Source organism: Nicotiana tabacum, chromosome 4 (genome assembly GCF_000715075.1).
Source record: "Nicotiana tabacum cultivar K326 chromosome 4, ASM71507v2, whole genome shotgun sequence".
Lineage (NCBI taxonomy): Eukaryota > Viridiplantae > Streptophyta > Magnoliopsida > Solanales > Solanaceae > Nicotiana > Nicotiana tabacum.
The window spans coordinates 17,306,160-17,326,751 of NC_134083.1; the positions used below are offsets into that span (position 1 = coordinate 17,306,160).

General features: G+C 35.8%; 2 protein-coding genes across 7 annotated transcripts; both read left to right on the plus strand.

Moving 5' to 3' along the window:
• The first annotated feature begins 460 nt into the window (after positions 1-460).
• Positions 461-7,767, plus strand: LOC107822795 (uncharacterized). 3 transcript variants are annotated; one of them, XM_016649367.2, is made up of 7 exons: positions 461-773; positions 2,788-3,277; positions 3,453-3,573; positions 4,469-4,513; positions 4,669-4,834; positions 5,455-5,822; positions 7,345-7,767. In XM_016649367.2, exons 1-7 carry the CDS (start codon positions 639-641, stop codon positions 7,661-7,663), a joined length of 1,644 nt encoding a protein of 547 aa, XP_016504853.1. In that variant the 5' UTR covers positions 461-638; the 3' UTR covers positions 7,664-7,767. The 3 variants fall into 3 exon arrangements, with proteins under 3 accessions (XP_016504853.1, XP_016504847.1, XP_075107558.1); XM_016649361.2 differs by having other exon boundaries at positions 462-773; positions 3,417-3,573; XM_075251457.1 differs by lacking the exon at positions 461-773 and adding an exon at positions 780-2,334 and having other exon boundaries at positions 3,417-3,573.
• A 2,780-nt stretch (positions 7,768-10,547) lies between these two features.
• On the plus strand, positions 10,548-19,891 carry LOC107822761 (protein BONZAI 1). Of its 4 annotated transcripts, none has more exons than XM_016649334.2 (16): positions 10,548-10,814; positions 11,817-11,864; positions 13,055-13,203; positions 13,281-13,329; positions 14,618-14,674; positions 15,301-15,489; positions 15,571-15,705; positions 16,376-16,437; positions 16,520-16,622; positions 16,680-16,812; positions 17,738-17,814; positions 17,897-18,034; positions 18,141-18,305; positions 18,638-18,751; positions 18,851-18,947; positions 19,078-19,891. In XM_016649334.2, the coding sequence occupies exons 1-16, from the start codon at positions 10,665-10,667 to the stop codon at positions 19,170-19,172; spliced, it is 1,761 nt and encodes a 586-aa protein (XP_016504820.1). In that variant the 5' UTR covers positions 10,548-10,664; the 3' UTR covers positions 19,173-19,891. The 4 variants fall into 4 exon arrangements, with proteins under 4 accessions (XP_016504820.1, XP_016504826.1, XP_075107559.1 ...); XM_016649340.2 differs by having other exon boundaries at positions 16,698-16,812; XM_075251458.1 differs by having other exon boundaries at positions 10,569-11,736.
• The last annotated feature ends 701 nt before the right edge of the window (positions 19,892-20,592 follow it).

Genomic DNA, 20,592 nt, shown 5'->3' on the forward strand with positions numbered 1-20,592 from the left:
TTCACAATATCACTCCAAAGAAAGGGTATCACACAATTTTCCAACACTCAACTCTCTTATAAAATACTCTCAATTACTAAAGGAGGAGAAGAAACAAGAAATGAATACTCGGGTCTTGTTGGTATGTTTAAAATGAACTAATGACATTTCCTTTTATAAACAAAAGTCTTGGCCTCTTAATTGTAAAACAAAAGATACAACTTGTGTAAATGATATCCACCACATAATGCAATATTTTTGGGACCCAAAGAATATTGCCAACAAAGACTACTTACAAATAGACTTGTGCTTATGTGAGATGGACTCCACGAACCAAAATATTGACCATAATTACATAACCAAATTCTAATTTCTCAAAGAATATTGAATAAAAGTAACATATAATGGAATTATAGAAGTTTTAATATCATTCACGGATTACCGAAATTCAATGAAGTTCGAAAAATTAGAGAAACATATAAAACTTACCCTATAATTTATAGTAAACCTTTAAATGCTTAACTAAGCGGTTAACTGTGGTTATTTACTTAATTTGGGTAGAGTACAGGATTTTACCCCAATACACAGAGAGAGCGGGTATTCTCGAAACTTGAATTTTGTGGAAAGCGGAAAGCGGTGCAAGACTGGGGAGGAGAAAAATGGTGGAAGAAGAACCAAAGGTCATAGCAGAGGAAATAAGAAGGGAGCAAGAAGAAGTACTGTTGTCTCTCATTGAACAACGTACTAAAGATGTTGAAAATCTTCGCAAACGCATCTCTTATTACACTTCTCAGGTTCTCTTCTTTGGGACCCTACAAAGCTTTCATTAAATATCTTTTTAAACTTTAATGGCTGAAATTGTAGAGTCTTAAAGTTGTCAACTTCCTTTATTGTTGGGAGGGGACCGGGATTGGTACGGGACGTTCTTTAATTTCCCCCCCTTTTTTTGTTTGAATAATGAAAACCACTGTTGATCCCTAGGAGTTTTGCGGTTAACATTCTTTATAAATATTTACTAAATGTAAAAAAAGCTATCTACTCACAAGTCTATTGATACCTTCCTTCGTGGGTTTGAATCTCCAAAATTGAAAATCAATGAGTTGTCCCGAAAGCCTTCAATTTTTTTTTCTTCATTCTTTTATTAAGAATAATTAACTTCAATGTCTATGTATTTTAGGGGCTTTCCAGTTTTGTGCACGCACGTGTATATATGTACGTACATGTAAAAAAGATGTCTACCCTACTATAAACATTCTTGAACAGGTGATTTCTTCCCATTTTACTAAGTCGTGTTCTAGTAGGAATTAGATGGAATAGTCGGAGACCACCAGTCATAGAAATAGTCGGAGACCACCAGTCATAGAAAAACATTTTTGATAAAATCGTTGTCTTAATGGAGAGGACCCTCCCCATGAAATATATGCTTCAGCAGGAATGACACAAGTTGCTGGTATGGACTATTAAGAGTTGTGAAGTAGATGTGGATTCGAACCAGGATTTTTAGTCCACTGAACTACTTGAACCACTTTGAAATAAGTATCATGTCATTTGGGCTGCTCCAAGATTCTAAGGATGACTGAAGCCTCTGTTGAAGGGCCTCCTGACTTGATCTTCTTTCTTTATATATACAATTTGATGTATGAAATTGGAAGAAGAACTACTTCTTTAAAGAGTGAACTAGATCAGGATTCAGACTAGTAATTATTTTTTTATGCCGTTAGCTCTATTCTCGACTTGAGGGCGGGAACCGTCTTATCTTAGGGTGTATGCGTAGCCCCAAATTGGAGGGCCCGGGGGGGGGGGGGGATGTTCATCTTTTGATAATCAATAAGTAGCATAGCTTCGATAGACTTGCAAGTCTTACCATCAATCTTAGTGACATCTATGCAATGCGGCTATATCTGGATCGACCAAAGTCAGATCACTTCTGTCAAGGACCAATATAGTCAGAAAAAAGCTAATTACCATATCTTTTACGTTTTCTTTCCTTCTTTTCCTTTTTGGGATTAATTACATGTTTGTAGTTCATTGTCTCTCTCTCAATAACAAGTGGTCTAGTGAAGATAGGTGCCTTGAGGAACCTAAACACTCTACTATACTTTCTCCTTTCTCCCAGACCACAAGGATTTTGAGTTCAATTGAGATCACATCCAGTGGTTGCAAGAGTTTCCCTTGATGATTCTGTAATGGTCTTCTCATTGTTCAAATAGATGACATGGAGATATTGTCATGTGGGTTAATGCGATTTTTATTCAAATTATGACATTCCGGGGTCTTCAATTGGAATATGAGCTGGCTGTTCAGCTGTTTACGTTTCTAATGCTTGTGCAGAAGCTTTATACATGAATGCCAATTGTATGTCTTTCTTCCCATTCTTGAAATTTGCAAGTTTTCTATATGCTAAGGTTACTCCAGATATTTCTGATTCCTTGGCAAAAGGAGGATACTTGAATGTCCGATTTTATGAGTGTTAAGCTTCAAATCTTTGCATGTGGCAACAGATCCAGCTATGAGTTAAACTTAGTGTAGTGTAACAGAATCTCTTTGTCTTAAAAAGTATATATCTATTAAATTCCATAGGGATGATTGTGTATCTATCAAGTTTCATAAACACCTCTGAACTTACCCTGCAATCATTTTACTCACAAAGGGATGGCTGTTGAATGTTGGCTATTACCTGGCGGATGATTTATTATCTAATTTAATATGTAATTGAAATAATGCTCATTTTATGTCGGGGTCTTTCTCTTACTTTGGGACCATAACTACTATTTTCCATTTTCCCCTTCTTTGGAATGAGATTTACAGCTTGATCAAGCAGAGAGGAATTTAGAGGAGTCACAACAGAAACTTGCTAGCCTCCGGGGTCGGGTCAATGTGGCAACATCCACTAGCTCTCATGGGAATGATTTGAATCCGGTGAAAGCTAAAATAAGATCCATCAGTCTTATTCAGATAAATGATGATTCTCCTGACAAAGAGATCATCACAGCTAGGAAATCTTCAGCAGTTGATAGAAAAATAGCAAGCCCTTTTCAGAAAAACAATGATAATTCCGCGAAGCCGCCCACGGCAAAGCCACTACTTATCATTCCTGACGTGAGACCAAAGGTTTCTCAGCCTTTGAAGATGGTAGAACCTAGTTCCGCCCTATGTGGATCTGATTCTTGTGCTGGAGGGTCAGGTTTTAATTTTCGTAACACTCGCATTGCAAGGTCAAAAGCAGATACGATTGTGGAAACCCCTCCTGACATTGTGGCTGCTGAGATTCAACCTAAAGGAACAAAAAGGAAGTTTGGTAATACTTAATTCGTTACCTTTGATCTTTCAATACTAGTATGTGCTAACATGCACTCTGACAGAATATGCAAATGCTTTTTTCATATGAAAATTACCATTTGACGACCTTGTTTCTCATCTTCTTTTTGCGAGTATAGAACAGAATGAGTGTAAAGAGTTGATTCCATTGATAGGTAGGTCCGCTACAGCAAGTGAGATCCATTGCCAGACGTGCAATTTCATACCTAGTCAACACAAGCGAAAGATTAGAACTATTGTCTTGTGCCCTACGAATGATCAACTTTTTGCGAGCAGGTAGATATGCGCTCTGTGTGAATGACAATTGTGATTGTGGATGTATTTCATTCATTGCTTCTATATTTATAAATGAATTACGGGTGGACTAACTGTAGAAGGTGCTTGTCCCTTTCCCTTCTACAGTTAGTCATGTATGTCATGGCTCTACCAACTTCATCATGTATGTTATGATTTAATCTAGTTAAGAGATCCTACACTAATGTCACATGTTTGGATCTTGTGGCCAATCTGAAGATGTCCGTACCCGAGCAAAATTCGAGTTCCTAAATTGCACACTGCAATTGGTCATATTAGATGATAATAAGTTTAATTTGCCTAAGTAATGATTTGATAAGTTGTTTCCTTCAGTGTTATTAAAAGCCATCACTTTTTCGCTTAAAGTGATGAAGCGAAGAGCTATCGCTTCATGGGTGAAACCACGTGCTTCATTGAATATGTACTTCAAACAATGACACTTAAAATAATCCGGATGGGAAGCGGTCGGTTTTTTGAATCTCAACTTGGAGGAGTTGGATTAATATCGACATTATTGTATATAGGATACTAAAATTGGTTATTTCAAATTGCAACTTGATCATTATGGTACTAAATTCATTTGTGTTTGGTATTTTTTAATGCTTAACTTCAAAGAAGCGTGCAACGTCACTTCTCGCTTTTTGCTTCAACAAGCCTCATGGACCATGCTGCTTTTCTCCGCTTTTCGCTTTTAAAAAACACTGGTTTCCTCGATTTAACGCTGCACTGTACTTGCTTCTCTTGAGAACGGCCTGTTACTCATGTTTCTCAGTCTTTCTCATACAATTTTCAACATTTCAGCATTGAATGAAACAAATCTTTCTTGAACTCTTTCTGTTTGTTTAGAAAAGCTAACACAGAGTTGCTTAATATGCAGTGCACTGGATGGGGTTGTCAACTTGTGGCAGGTGCAGGACAGGGGGTATGTCAAAACTTTAGCATTCAAATTCCAGAGCTGCATCTGTATCATTTTCCTTTGCAGGACCCACTTTATAGGCAATAACTTTAAATGTCAATTGTTTTCCGCTTGCATCACCAAATGCTTGTATTTTGATGGTCTGTCACTTTGGTAATTAGGTCAAGTGCCAATCTTCTCAGTAGCACTGATTGCCTTTCGCGCGAGTGTAGAAGATGGCCAGAAGATGTAGCGTGGCATCCGAAAGGCACTAGTCTCTTTTCTGTGTACAGCGCTGATGGTGGGGATTCACAAATTTCAATCTTGAAACTTAACAAGGGAAAAGAGGTATTTTTAGGAATTTTCTTGATGAAATTATATGACAAAGATCATTTCACTGTAAAATCTGCATGACTGAAAAAGCATGCGTGCATTGTTTGATTTTTAGGCTGACATGTTTGGCCTTATGATGGACGAGGTTTATAGCAGGAATACGGGGTAAATCACGGTTTAAATTTTAGGAAAAAACTGTGGAGTATAAGGTTCAGGGATCTATGCCTTTCTCTCTCTCATGATTTTGCTTTAAAACATTGTTTAAAAAGTCAGAGGCAGCAACATGGTTTGATTTTTAGACTGTAGTCATAGAGCAAACCTCCAAAAGGGATGTAACATATCTTCTGTCAAATATTCTAGTACATAGAAAACTCTGAAGTCTCCTCCCTCCACGGAAGATAAAAAAACCCATGGAAACCCACCAGGTTAACCTGATATTCACATGCTGCTCCTCCAGCCTAAACTAAAGTCTATGATTTATAGGTGCATTGTTATTCTTGTCTCTGTTATTATCACAATTATCATACATTCTATTGGTGCTTGGTTATGTAGCACTTGATAGTATGTCTTGCATACTCTATTGTGTCAAAGGACTCTCTTCTCTGCTCTGATCTCATATCCTGGTATATTAACAGATTACGCGAGTAAATTTCTTGGAGGAGAAGCCTCATGTCAAAGGGATCATTAACAGCATAATGTTCATGCCATGGGAAGAGGACTGTTTTGTTACTGGTGGTAATGATCATGCAGTTGTCTTGTGGACCAATAAAGATGGAGAAAATTCATGGAAGCCTAAAGTGTTGCCTAGAGGGCATTCTTCTGCTGTAATGGGAGTTGCTGGTTTGCAGCATAAGAAAGTTGTGATGTCTGCTGGTGCCGATAAACGTATATTAGGATTTGATTTACCAGCTCAGAGGATAGAATACAAGCATCAACTAGAAAGCAAATGCATGAGTGTCCTGCCTAATCCACATGACTTGAATCTTTTTATGGTTCAGACAGGGTAAGTTACCATTATGGTCATTCTATGATCATTATGTGCATGTTTCTTTGTTTCCATTATGTGCATATTTCATTATGTAAATATTTCTTTTACATTAGTAGTAATTTTTCTTACTATTTCCCATTCCCTTTTCCTCCAAAGCACCCAATGTGTTGTAATTTTTTTGGTAATTTTTCCCCTTTTCCCCCCTTTCTTTCTTTGTCAAAATGTGCTATGTGCAATAATGTTTGAGTAAAATGGATTCCTACTATATTGTTTTTGATACATTTAGATTAAGATGATAAATATATCAGTTTTTCTTTGGTAATGCATCGGAAAATGATGTGGTCTGCTTTAATTATGTTTAAGAACTATTATACCTGTGACATTATACCTGTGAGGAGGAAGAAGAAGAAGAAGAAGAGGAGCAACCTGAACAATGTAGAATCTAGAATTTGATATGGATCCATAAAATTTGTTTTTGGAATCCTATGAAGTCATTCCTCCTAAAAGGAAGAGATCTGGGGTTCATCTAAAAAGTATTTTGATAAATTTCTTTTATTAACATTATTGTGGTACCTAAATGTGAACAATTCAGTATCTAGACTTGGTGTTCAGGAGAATAGCATGCTAGATGAAGATATTAACACATACTTAGAGTGCTACAGGATCTTGATGTAATTGGAAGATAACTACTAGAGTGAAAGCCTTAAAGGCGAGTTTTATAGAGCGGTTGTGAGACAAGTAATGTTTATATCTGAAGGAGTGTTGGACCTCTAATGACCCAACATATTCACAAAATGAGTGTTCCGAAAATACAGATTTTAAAATGGAGAGTCATTCGAAATTTGACAAGATCACAATTTACCACATTTGATAGAAGGTACAAATAGCACACATGGAGGATAAAATAAGTGAAGGTCCCTTGAAATTGATTTTGGCTATATCAACTTTCAAATACACTAGTCCATGTGACACTATGATGATTAGAGGTCATAAAAGGTGATGACCTAGACTTACAACGTGGAGTAGTGTTGTCAGGAAAAAGCTACAGTCTCTTAGACTCCATGCAAATTTTGCCAAGGATAAAAATGATGAAAGTGAAAGATCCAAAGAAGCGATACCGACTAGTTGGGATTAGGGTTTATTTTTACTGGTACACTTACGTTCGGTTAGGTGTTTGGCAAGAATTTTTTGTTTGTTCTTATTGGTATGTTAGTAGAAAATGTAGAGAACCTCTTATATTAAAATTATAGGAAGCCCCTAATTTCTCTTAAAAGTTTTAAGTTATGGAATAAAATGGATCCAAAATGAGTGAAGGATATTGAGGATTCACATAGCCAACCTCTAGTAGTTTGGGGTTGACGCTTAGTTGTTGCAGTGTAAAGCCTGTTTTATATCTTGAACTATTTTCTTATGATGTCACAAGTCTGATTTGAATTATTATCTTAAAGTAGATACGATTGAAGCAGGAATATGTTAATTAGGCTGATATATTTTTGTTGTGCTTTTTCTGATCCAATGACTGCATCTTCACATGCAGGACCTTAGAGAAACAGCTTCGCTTGTTTGATTTTAGATCGAGGCAAGCCGAGATTCATTCCTTTGGGTGGAAACAAGAAAGCAGTGACTCGCATTCGGCTCTTATAAATCAGGCTTGGTCACCTGATGGTTTGTACATTTCATCTGGCTCTGTTGATCCTGACATTCACATATTTGATATACGGTACAATTCTCACAAACCTTCCCAGTCCATTCGAGCTCATCATAAGCGAGTCTTCAAAGCTGTTTGGCACCACACTCTCCCGCTCCTCATTTCTATATCTTCTGATTTGAACATTGGATTGCACAGAATTTTATGAGGTGCTTAAAGAGGTGTGCTTCCTTTTCTTTTTAGCCCTTATTGTTCCCATTCATTTTGGAAATCGTTACCGCGAAGCCATATTGGGCTCTTAGATCAAAGAAATTCATTGCGTGGGTTTGATACAGCAGGCGATTTGAAAAGGAAATGTTAAGGAGTGTCATCTTTTCCTGTGCCTTGTTCTGCATTCAAGCTGTTAAATCCTATGAAAAAGGCTGTCTGTATCATTCAGAAGTATTTCACCTCTTTGTTAGCTCAGAGGTCTGTCAATTAATTGACAACCAAGTACCAACATTTAACTCCAGTAGAGACAGACACTAAATGTTACCCATTTGTTATTATCCGTCTAATGTTAGTAGGTAGAGTTACCCAATATATATGCGGGAGGTAGGAGATATTTGGTGAATTAATCGAGATATGCATGTTGTCCATGACATAACCGTCATAAAAAAATAATAATAAATGACTGTTAAAAGTTGTCTAATGTAATGGACATCTCGCCAGCATTCCATCCTTGTTTTAGACATATCCTTTAGTGGTTGACCTCTTGACCGTTGACCACTAACTTGACTTTGATATACCAACTTAGAGGTATTAAAATGTGTGCATCAAGGTTAGAGTATAATAAGTATGTATGAATACTGTGACTGACTATTTGCAGATTTTGGTGCATAAATGAGATTGGTTAAATCAAGAAAAAGGATTGAGCAGTAAGTCTTTGTTGAAGACTTGAAGTAGTCTCTTTCTATTGTTGTGGCGTGGACAAAATATACTTTCCATTTGCACTCAATGAACGAAAGTATGAATGAATTTCCTAATCATGCTCTAAAAAGTTTGCCAGACGTATAGATCACATTATTAATTGGAGGCCTTGCCTTTTTGGTTGCTTTCTTTTAAAGTAAGACTACCCTGATGGAGAATGATTGTGTTGTATTTTTATTGAATGACCTATGCAAGTAAAAATGGTTTAAATAAGGTGCACCCAAAGGGTGTGACCTAGTTTTTTTCCGATCAATGAGGCGGGAGCAGAACGTTGAGGTTTTAAGTTCAAATTTTTTTAGTAGACTAGAAAAATACTAGGTGATTTATTTTTATGTGTCTAAGTTTTAATTGATAGAGTTTCATGCATATGCGCACAAGCTAGCCAAATGCAACCCTAAAAAAAAAAGAAAAAAAAAGAAGGTATTCAACCAGTCCTATTGTCGCAAACCCTTCAAAAACAATCTTCTTTCGTGGGTTCTTCTAACACTGTTACAATTAAATTATAGAAAAAGGTGATATAGAGACAGGGAAGTCTTCCAATTTCAATAATTACATGCAACAAAGTGGAATTGCTAAAAAATGATGCTTCCTAAAAACTTTACAATGCTTACATGTAAATCGACATGGCTTTAATTTCTAAAGTAATACGATAATTATCGGCATGTAGGGTCAGCTAGCGCTGGACATTTTGATTTATGCATGCATATATAATTCTTTATTTACTCGTATCAAATGTGTAAATACCATATGAATTATTGGATTAAAAATTGATAACCAATAATATTAATAAGACATGCCATGTGACTGAAATTTTACCTAGTATAATTTTGTAAAAGCATAGTGTATATGACCACCGGATTTCTAATCCGTAAGCTACATTTATCTGTCCAAATAGAAGCTTCTATTTTGTACACCCACCCATTTTCCTTTAAAGACACACCTAATTCAACAAACTAATGAACGATAGTTTAAAATTGAAGCGGGCCATAAGGATTATAATATAAATTATTATCTATGTGAGTTTCATTGGTTATTTTTATTTGTAAATATCATTTGATATTGCAAGTATTAGTAATTAGAACTTTTTATGGGAAAAGAAAATTTGAGTTATCGACTACTATCTAGTTTATTAGCAAAAAACAAAAAAAGACTACTATCTAGTTTAACACTTCATAACTGTGAAATCCCCCGTCAACTATTAACAATGATCAGAAATGAACAAGTCATAAAAGAAAATGTCTTTTTTAATATTTGAGTGATAAAAAAAATGATATTGATATGCTTGTATATGGGTGTACGTTCATGATTTGGGAGACCTAACCATGAAAGAATAACTATTATTGTTATTGTTGTTGTTGTCGTTGTTATTATTATTATTATTATTGCTACTACTACTAATACAATACTACTATTATAATAATAATTATTATTAGGAAAAGATCTAAAACTCTTGGACAGTCAATTTAAGTGAATACATTATTACCTCTCTTAGAGGTAAATCGAGAACTTACTTTATTTTATTTTTGGTTATCAAAGAATAGGTGAGTTGGAAAACAGATGCTAAGAAAATGAAATACCCTCTATATTCTATATTTATGTGGCACAATTTTTTATTTTCTATGATATAATTTTCTTTTTAGTTTGTCCGAAAAATGATGATACTTTTTATATTCAGAAACTATTTAGTTTTAAATTTTTCATATTATCCTAAATAGAATAATGTATAGTCACACAAAAATAACATATTTTAAACCACAAGTTTTAATTTTTCACCACTTGGATTTCATGCCTAATCAAATAATGCCCACATAAATTTGAGGGAGGGAGTATCTACTTCTCTTTAGATTTTCACGATTGCATGGCTAAGTTATTTAATCTATTGTGATTATTTGGTTCTCTTAATGATTATTCATTCAGTTTATTTATTTATTTATTTATTTTTCTTTGAATTTTCGGTTTCCAAATCGAAAGTCCACCTAATCGTCATTCTTTAATTTGAAAGGAAAAAAAAACGCGCTTTTGTTTAAACAGATAGGACTAACGCGGCAGTGGGTGGCCCACAAAGTTCTGTCTCAGTTTCTGCCAAAATCCAGATTCAACGGACGTTGAAGTATATATACACACAGAATGTACGTTTGTGAATCTATAAATTTGTGAATACATATTTACAGAGAGGAGAGAGAATAGATAATTGTATTTGGACATTTTTGAAAGTGAGAGAAGAGGCGGCGGCGGCGGCGATGGGAAATTGCTGCTCCGACGTGGCCGGCGGACAGTCGGCAGTCGGCGGTACCGGAAAAAACCAGAACGATCCAGCTTACTCTCCTAACGAAGCCGTCGATGCCTTCCTTAAGTCTCGCGGTTACCAAGGCCTCTACTCTCAGATCGAGGCACTTCACTCTCTCTCTGTTTACTTTGATTTTCATTCAACCTTACTAGCTTATACGCACATATATCATTTTTCCTATGTTCTGCTAAACGACTGTGATTTTGAGGACTTAGTTTGTCGTTTCATTACCAATTGTGGTTGAATTAAGATACTACAAGTTGAATTGGCATTGACCGTGCGAGAAACTGACTTGTTCTGCGATTCGGAATAACTAGCTTGATTGTATGTCTCTCTAAATTTTCATTGGTAATTGAGGTAGATATGGTCTTGTTATATCAGAATTCCTACGATAATAACTAGCTTTTTTATTTTTTGTTATTAAAGTTTAGTGTGTAGATATCATAGATAAAAGTTTCCAACTGCAAATGTGAGCATTCTGAAATACTAACTTTATCCTTCACAAGATCATGATCAAAATTAAATATGTTTGGCTCCAACCAAACAGAAAGGCAAAAAGTTCCGAGTAAATGGGTAGCGGGAATATAGTTATTCATTTAAATCTAAAAGATTATACTTTCGAGCTTGAGGTTTCTCCAAGCGATTGTTGGATTCCCTCCTAATTCTAGAACTGGATTGTTTGTACCTCTTCATATTGTACAGCTGTGTTTTTTATTTTTCGTTTTTGTTAGCTAAGAACCTAAGAGTAGTCATTGACTTGGAGGACGGCCCGATGTAATTGGAATTTGACAAGTGCTGTGATTACTTAATTGCACTGCTCTTGATTAGCTAATGTCCTATAATGTTATCTGAAGAAGGGAGCCAAACTGCTAGATGTTTTAAATTGATGACGAAGTCCACTTTTTCTTGTTTTATACGATGAAAATATAGCGGTGCAGTTATTTGTGAACCAAGCTACTTCATCACCAGTCCGTTATTGTAGGAGCTTTGAATTGACTGTTTCACTATGCAACATCATATTGCAGGTCTTGGCTATTTGATTTCTGTAACTGTGCTCTTCATTTTCAATGTTGGAGCTTTCTTATATTTATTTATGCACTTGCAGTTGTCTCTATCTGCTTCCAGCTTGCGCGATCGTGATGTGCTTTCCAAGGTTTGTTGCTTATTTGGTGCGCGTTAGATAATTTAAATGACAATGCTGGCTTTCATGTGCCGTGTTTTATAGTAGCATTGGGTTATTCTTAGATAGAGTGTCATCTTTTCTAGTTTTAACTATCATTGTTGCTTCTCGTTTTTTTTATATTCCTGTTGAATATGAATTTGGTTCATCTCCGTAATATGACTACAAATTTGAATCGTTGCCTAGGTGTTTTCTTGTTTTACTTTTTTCCATCAGTGCAATAGTTTCTCCTGTATGAAGTTGAAATTCCACTTTCGGGGATAATACTTACTCGAACACTCCAAAATATGATTTATTTGACCTTACGTTTTTCACTCTCAAAAGCTAGCTTCTAAAGACAACCTAGTAAACTGAAAGGTTAATGGAACTATACTCAGAGAAACTGTGGTACCAAACATTGAGGTTATTTTTCATGTAATACGAGTGCAGCCTGCTAGCGTGTTACCATTTTTGTCTTCGATTTACTCTGTATGGCTAGCTTTTAAAATATGGCTTGCGGGAAAAGCTCATACTTGGTGCACCAGATTCTGGGTAGAGTGTTATCAGCAGTCCTGTACCAGCTAGAATTTATTGACTTCTGTGAGGTTTATGCTCTGACCTTAGTTGGAATCCGTATAGTCTAGTAGTGTTTTGCTATGAATAGCACCCTATTGTTGATAGAGAGCTTACCGCCCCCATGTACAAGGAGTTTTTCTTTGTGGCAAAGAAGCATGCTTACCCAGCCTATAACATAAAGGCGTCAGAGACGCGCCTAAACTAATTTAAGGGTAAGGGCTTGTACTCTCTTCTGCGGATACGCTATCCCTTCCGGTTATGATATGGGAAAGGGAGGTGAAATCTACTCATTGATCATTGATGTTTGATTGGCTGTGATACTGTGCGTAGTACTTCTATAACAAAAGACTAGTTTTTGCTTTCCAACTATATCTAAGTACTCTCCAATTCTCATTATGGCTATTTTTGGACTTCGGTATTTTTTTCAGTTTATGAGTTACCTAATTGTCTTTTATCCCATTGTTTTTGATAATGGCATTGTTTTAGTTGTATTGATTTTTCCTTGTCAATATGGGATGCCTTCTATCTTCAAGCATCATAGTCTGTTTTCTAAAATAAACATGTTACTAACTTAACTGATAATTTAGTTTTTTTTTTTTAAATTACAGAGTGACCCTATGGCAGTCCTTTATTCAAAAGAAAAAGATGGTTCATTGAAAGAGCTTAGCCGTACAGAAGTAGTTTTGAACTCATTGAACCCGAAATGGATTACAAAATATACTATTGCTTATTATTTTGAGACAGTGCAGAATTTGGTGTGAGTCCTGATACTCCACTTCCTGGTTTCTATTGAAATACATGTTTTCCATCTCACAAGCTTTGCCTTTATTTCAGGTTTCGTGTGTACGATGTTGACACTCAATTTCACAATCAAGATGTCAAGGTATATATGTGCTCATTTTAAAATTTCTGATAATGATAATTACAGTTTCTACTTGTCCCCAGAGGCATTCATATCAGATTAACCTGCAATTTTGAATATATTAAACTCTGCTATGTAAATTTTAACATGAACCTTGGGCTGATTATAAGGAGAAGACTTAAAGAAGAGTGATTGAATCAATCTGCTGCTTTAGCAATTTGAATTCTGTATGTGCTAATTGCTTTATCTGTCATAATCCCTACTGTTATGTTGTTTGTGCTAGCTTATGTGCTTGATCTCGAAATCAACATGTCACTTATGTAGTAAAAGAGCTGCATATAGTTTGTGAACTAACAACACTTCAATAGCTTACCCGAGTTGAAGCATAAAACAACAGTTCGTATTTGCACCGTGCTAGAAGTAATATCGGTTGTAATCACTACAGCTTATTGCAGCATTGGCATGTTAGTTTCACTTTTTAGGAAAGGGTTCTAGACTTTCAAGCAAATTCTCCTTGTGTTGCTGTAACAGATGGAACCTTCTAATTCGCTTCCTTTACACAATATATCTCAAGTTATGTGATGTCACTTTTCATCTGTATCGTCTTTTAACGGGACAATTCCATTTTTTGGACATCTCAGGCAACATTTGAAAAATATTCCCTCCATTCTTGTATATTGAAGGGAGTTTTTCTTTTTGAGATCCTTGCAGATGCTTGGTCTCATAAGTAGTCCTACATATGGTGGTTTTTGGGAGCTAGCTGTTTGTAGTGACGGTTACATTTCAAATTGAGTAATCTTGCTTCACCTGAATCTTGAATTAGATCAATAGTTAAAAAAGAAAGCAGATCAATAGTAAGATAGATATGTACAACTACCATATTTCTGCTTTCATTTTCTCTTGCTTTACTACATGCTCATCTCGGAAGAGAGGGGGGGGGGGGAGTAGTTTAACATTGTATATTTGAGTGCCCGCCGTATGCTTTTAATTTGCTTTTGTTTGCTTATTATGGACAATGAGTAATCCATTTTTTCTTTTTAAATGCTATTAGAGAGTACAAGATACAATCATCTGTTATATATCATGTGAAAAAAATGATGTAAATTCTCTACGTTTTGGTATACTTCGTGTATACGGGAGTTCTCTCCCTTTTGATTAATACAATTTACCTTATCCAAAAAAAAAAAAATATCATGTGAAAAAATATTAGAGGATACAAGGTATATAATCATGTTCTTTTGAATGCTCATTCAAGTGCTTTCACAGCAAAAATCTTATGAAATCATGGAAGTTTGTATAATTATTGCAGATGCTTAAACTGGAAGAGCAGGACTTTCTTGGTGAGGCCAGTTGCACATTGGCCCAGGTGTGCATCCCTTTTTAATCATTAAAATTTGTTCCCAAAATTATAATATCACCATAGCTTTCTGGCACTGGTAGAAGTGAAATTGCATGATTTACCATCAAGGCTATTATTAGCATGCTAACTGAAGAGTAAGGAGAAGACACATCTCACCTTGAGGCTCTTCTACTAATTATTTTGTATAGTACTTGGTTATAGCTATGCATTCCGTTTGGTTGAGGCTCGAAATAGATTGTTCAAAGTTTAATTTGCCTGTAAGTAATTTAAAAAAAAAAATGTTTTCTTAAAAAAAAAATTGTTTTGAAACTGCTGTAAGTACTTAGGAAAAAGAAAAATGTTGCTTCTACTCAGAATGGCTTCTTGTTGGTCGTAGCTACAGTATTGTGGATCTGCTTTTCCAGTTGCACCTTTTTGCTTTATTTTCAAGAGGTTATGAATTTCCTGCCAGATAATGGTTACAAGCCGTGAACCGTTTCAATTATTGCATCTCTGTGTAATATTCTTGCTTACAACTATTTCTTCCACAATTTAGGATCAAATTCTGGTATTGTCCATTTTAATAATGTAGTTGTACATATGAGGTTGTTTTGTTTATTAATCCAATGGTTGTTAAACATATTTCCGTGTAGATTGTCACAAAGTCGGGCAGGTCCCTGACCTTGGACCTTGTATGTGGCGAACAATCTTCTGGTCAAACGCATGCTCGAAAGTTAGGCAAGCTTACTGTTTTAGCTGAAGAAAGTGTCAGCTCGAAGACTACTATTGAGTTGAGATTAAGATGTTCAGAATTGGAATCAAAGGATTTGTTCTCAAAAAGTGTATGAAACTCATCAGAGTAGTTTTATCTTTTCTCACTATGAAACGTGTGATGCTGATGATGACTCTTCTGCTTTTGGCAGGATCCATTTCTGGTGGTCTCAAAAGCTACAGAAAGTGGAATGGTGGTTCCAATTTGCAAAACAGAAGTGATAAAAAATGATCATTCACCCATCTGGAAATCGGTGTTCCTGAATATCCAACAAATTGGAAGTAAGGTACAATACAATTATCTTTCGAGTGATCCATTATGCATTTTCTTAAGAACGTGTTGTGTTTCTTGGGCAAATCCCCTACAAATAGAACCCTGAAAAGGAGGAAGTAATATCCTCCAAAAGCAATTTTCTTTTTCCATGAGACTATATGCTGTTCCAAGCAATCAATATATTTTGAGCTAGATGCGCCCTTTTTTTCCCTAAAGCTTTTTCGGGCAAGCTCTGAAATTGCTAATATTTTCCATACGAATTATGTGCAAATGAAACAAATTTAAACTCTAAATGATGAAACTCCCAGTGCTCACTTTTCACAGATCTTTGCTCCCTAATGAGTAGATTTCACCAGCTATTTTCTCTAGTACTTTAAATTAGCTGTCTTTTTGGACTCTGTAATTAAAGTACTCCAATTGATGGGATTCAGCAGATATCTATGGAGTCTTGCCCTCTTGTGCAATAACAAACTTTACTCATCGAAGTAGTTAATGGTTTTGACTTTGAGCCTGCACTTTAAGAATTCACTCGTTTTAGGGGATGTGATTGGTAATATACTTTTCCTCTGTGGAAATTACCATCTACTTTGTGCTGACAGTATGATGCATAATCGAAAGGGATATCACTTCTGCACAATGTTTATTCTTTGATTTTCAGTTTAGAAACATTTGAATTACTGCAGGACAGCCCATTAACTATCGAGTGTTATGACTTCAATAGCAACGGCAAGCATAGTTTACTTGGGTAAATGAGCTTCGTTTTTCATCTCTTCATCATTTCTGACCTCTACTGACTGGAAGCTGACAGTATTTCTCCTGATTGTCAGAAAGATTCACAAGTCACTGTCAGATTTAGAAAAGTTACATTCTGCTGGTACTGGTGCAAATCTTTTTATACCAGCTGCTCTGGGACCTAATCAACAAAACAAGGTAAGAGCTTATTAATCAGGTAAACAATACTGCTATTGCAACTTATTTAATTATCAGTCACTGGATTTTATCCAGGTTCTGAAGAGTCAGCTTTTCGTGGAAAGCTATTCTGAGAAAATCCAGTATACATTCCTTGATTACTTGGCATGGGGCTATGAACTCAACTTCATGGTGGCCATTGATTTCACTGGTATGTGTTTGCCTAATGATACATATATTTTCATGTTTTCAAGTACCTATTTAATGTCTCCAAATACCAGATTCTCGTAAGTCTTCCTTTGTTTCCATAGCTATGCATGGAAATCATAGTTGTCGTCTTCATCAGTGGCATGATTTATTTAGACAAACTCTGGGCGTCTTCCACTTTTCGCATGCGCAGTCGGGGCTGGACTGATGCCTCCATTGACAACTCTTATTTGTTATTCTTCCAATGTTAGCTTAACTTAAAGATTTTATGGAATGTGAAAATCTTTGCAACCCCCCTCATTTATGTCAGAATATCCCTGGAGGGAAAAACTAAAACTCCCCCTGGTCCATAATAAGTGACTTTTTGACCTTTTTATTTTGGTCCAAAATAAGTGTTCTTTTACATAATCAAGAATGAATTAATTTTATTTTTCCAAAATTTGCCCTTATTTACATATCCCAATGTGTCAAGGTAACAATTAATTAATGGGATCAAACGGGTTTGTTGTTGTTGTTGTAATTTTGTGAATACATCTTTTTTTCTCTAGGAGTTCGTATTTTCTTAAGGGGTGTGCCAAAGGCTAAAAAGTCACTTATAATGGACCGGAGGGAATAATTTTTAACAATTATGTAGATCCTGTTTGAGTTGTTGGCTGCATTCATCTTTTCTCAATAATCTTCTGCATTGAATTTACACATACAGCAAATTTTCAGAAATTTAAGTGCAACCAACAGCTCGAATAGGGTAGTGGGGAGGGTCCATACTCTCCGGAGTTCCAAACCTGTGGGCCAACTGGGGTAGGGCCAGCTAACTCACATGGGATGTCTCTGTTATTGAAACAAAAAGCTTCTGTATGTTAGTGCTTGCATTCATGCTTAGCTTGCATCTGAGCCTGTAATCATTTCTTGCGTGAATTATTGTATGTCAGCTTCCAATGGAAATCCACGCCTCCCTGATTCATTGCATTATATCGACCCTTCAGGACGGCCGAATGCTTATCAGAGAGTAAGAATATTGTCTCAGTAATAATGATTTGATATGTTTCCCTCATATGAAGTAAGTTATTTAATGAGCATATCAATTTCAGGCAATCTTGGATGTTGGAGAGGTGTTGCAGTATTATGATACAGACAAACATTTTCCTGCTTGGGGTTTTGGAGCACGGCCAATAGATGGCCCAGTTTCTCATTGCTTCAACCTAAATGGTAGCAACAGTTACTGTGAGGTATTTTTTAAGAGAGCCTTATATACTTCCAAATTCGTTATTGCTTTAGCTTTCTGTATTTTGTTTTTGTTATTAATTTCAGCTCTTTTTTCCCCTTAAACTCTAGGTGGAAGGAATCCAGGGTATCATGATGGCATACATGAGTGCTCTTCATAATGTTTCACTTGCAGGTCCAACTTTATTCGGACCAGTGATTACCTCTGCTGCACATATAGCAAGTCAGTCTTTCACGAACAATGAGCGGAAGTATTTCGTTTTGTTAATAATCACGGTACATTTCATTATCTATGTTCTATGTCTTGTCTGATTTCCTGATGAACATCATTTTTTTTAGACCTTTCAAGTGAAATATTAACCATCATCTGCTATACCAATCAGAGTTTTAGTGAACCGATCCCTTCTCAATCATGTGTATATATCTTTATGCATATACATCATAAACTTCACCTGAACGCATAAAAATGCAGTGAAACCTCAAACTTGAATTTTTGTTGGAAATTGAACTTTGTCTATCTTATTTTAGTTGAACTTGATTTTATTACAGACTTTTATAACTGAATGTCATATGTTCTCCAATGTGATAATATTTTTGAAAATTTCCAGGATGGAGTGATAACAGATCTCCAAGAAACAATGGATGCTCTTGTTCAAGCTGCGGATATGCCATTGTCAATTCTTATTGTTGGGGTTGGAGGAGCAGACTTCAAAGAAATGGAGGTATGCAAGTGCAACAACTTATTTCCTCAGCTAGCAGTGTTTTTTGTGTCATCCAATTCAATTAACTGTGATGATTTCCCATGTGATCCGTTTTCACAGATATTAGATGCTGATAAAGGAGAGAGGCTAGAGTCTACAACTGGACGTGTTGCTGTGCGGGATATAGTACAATTTGTTCCTCTCCGAGATGTACAAAGTAGGCTACTATAAATTTCTCAGTTAAAGCTTCCTCGTATAGTAAAGGAAAATCAAACTTTCTTAAGAGCTTGAGAGAATAAGGCAATTTGTTTTCTCGTGTATGAACTGACGCCATCATTGATTTGCAGATGGAGATGTCTCAGTTGTTCAATCGCTTTTAGCAGAATTACCTTCCCAATTTTTGGAATTTATGCGGTTCAGAAAGGTGCAGCCGACTTTATGATCGTATAATAATTGTACATATTGATTTTGATTCATCTATTGCCCCATGCTATTTGCCATTTTGGAGCTGGCTTCCCAAGACTAAGTTTTGCTTTTAGATTTCTGGTCGCGTCTTCCTTCATGTTGCCCAGAAGATTTAGCTGATATTTTTCTTCAGCATCATTGAGCCGAGGGTCTATCGAAAACAATCTTTCTATCATGAGGTAGAGGTAAGGTTTGCGTACACATTATCCTCCCCAGATCCCCACAATGTGGGAATATACTGGGTATGTTGTTTTCTCCGGCATCGTGTTGTAATTGCTTTGTTGATTAAAAAAACCATGTCCATTGCCTTCTGTTCTGCAAATTCCAATCTCGTTAGGAGTAAAGGGCGTCGTGATCACCTTCCAGTTGTGATAATCACGATTACTTTGCAACAAGCTCCCAACAAGTAAAGGCAGTTGCCGCTGGCAAAATAACTGGCAATTTGAAAGGCAGTTGGCAGAACCAAGGTAAACGAATAAGCCGATGGGTGGTGTGACGCCTCCTCTGGCAGTACCGGAAGTTCTTTTCCTTTGGTGTTGTTGGGTGGGTAGTACTTTTAAATTATAATGAGATTATTCACTGCATATTTTCTTTTTTTAGATGATTAGCTCATTGGATTAAAACTGAGATATACAACACAATATAACATGTATTTGGTTATAAATTAGATAAATTTGGATAGACTTTACTTTCCAATTTTAATCTTGGCTTTTTAAAAGTACCTGGGATAAGAGTTTTGGAGGAAGATATTTATTATTTTACTCGGGGATAGTTATCTCACAAAGTGTGGTATGAAATAGTTCTGGGACTAATTATACCGATCAAATTTTTTAACCAAACATGGGATGGAGCAATTTCACATTTTATTCCGAATTATTATCGTTATCCCTTCAACCAAACACCCAAAAATAATCTACGTCTTACTTCTGTTTATCAATTACTTTTGAAGAAAATCACGGTAAGACATCTTATTGATAGATCTTTAGATATGTGAAAAGTCTCAATTTGAAATTGTTTAAAATTTTAATTCCTTTTATGATGATTCCTTGCAATAGTTATTATGTACAATAATCGAGTCCGAATAAAAATCAATTTACCGTTTGCTGTGGACCCATCTTCATTCGGAAAAAATAAAATTACAAATTTTAACCTTAATATTATGCTTAAATAAATACAACACAGACGAAATGAGTATTTTGCTTTTCGCCAAAATGATGGCTCATTCGTGGAGGGGTGCGGTTTTATAAAAGCAAGGGGTGCCATATTACGTTCGTAAAACCGCTAGTTTCTGGTCGCTGACTTGTTGTTACCGTCCAACATAATTAACTAAGATGTGGAAATTTCGGTTACCTCAACCTTTTGCTGTTGTGAAGCAATTCAACAAGATTTAATTTCAT

Bases quoted from the DNA above. Each gene is read 5' to 3' on its own strand.
- LOC107822795 (XM_016649361.2), top strand. From the start codon at position 639: ATGGTGGAAGAAGAACCAAAGGTCATAGCAGAGGAAATAAGAAGGGAG. The intron at 4,514-4,668 runs GTATGTCAAAAC...TTTGGTAATTAG, and splicing joins TGGCAGGTGCAGGACAGGGG to GTCAAGTGCCAATCTTCTCA. The intron at 4,835-5,454 runs GTATTTTTAGGA...GTATATTAACAG, and splicing joins AACTTAACAAGGGAAAAGAG to ATTACGCGAGTAAATTTCTT.
- LOC107822761 (XM_016649334.2), top strand. From the start codon at position 10,665: ATGGGAAATTGCTGCTCCGACGTGGCCGGCGGACAGTCGGCAGTCGGC. The intron at 16,623-16,679 runs GTAAGAGCTTAT...TTTAATTATCAG, and splicing joins GACCTAATCAACAAAACAAG to TCACTGGATTTTATCCAGGT. The intron at 18,306-18,637 runs GTACATTTCATT...GAAAATTTCCAG, and splicing joins TCGTTTTGTTAATAATCACG to GATGGAGTGATAACAGATCT.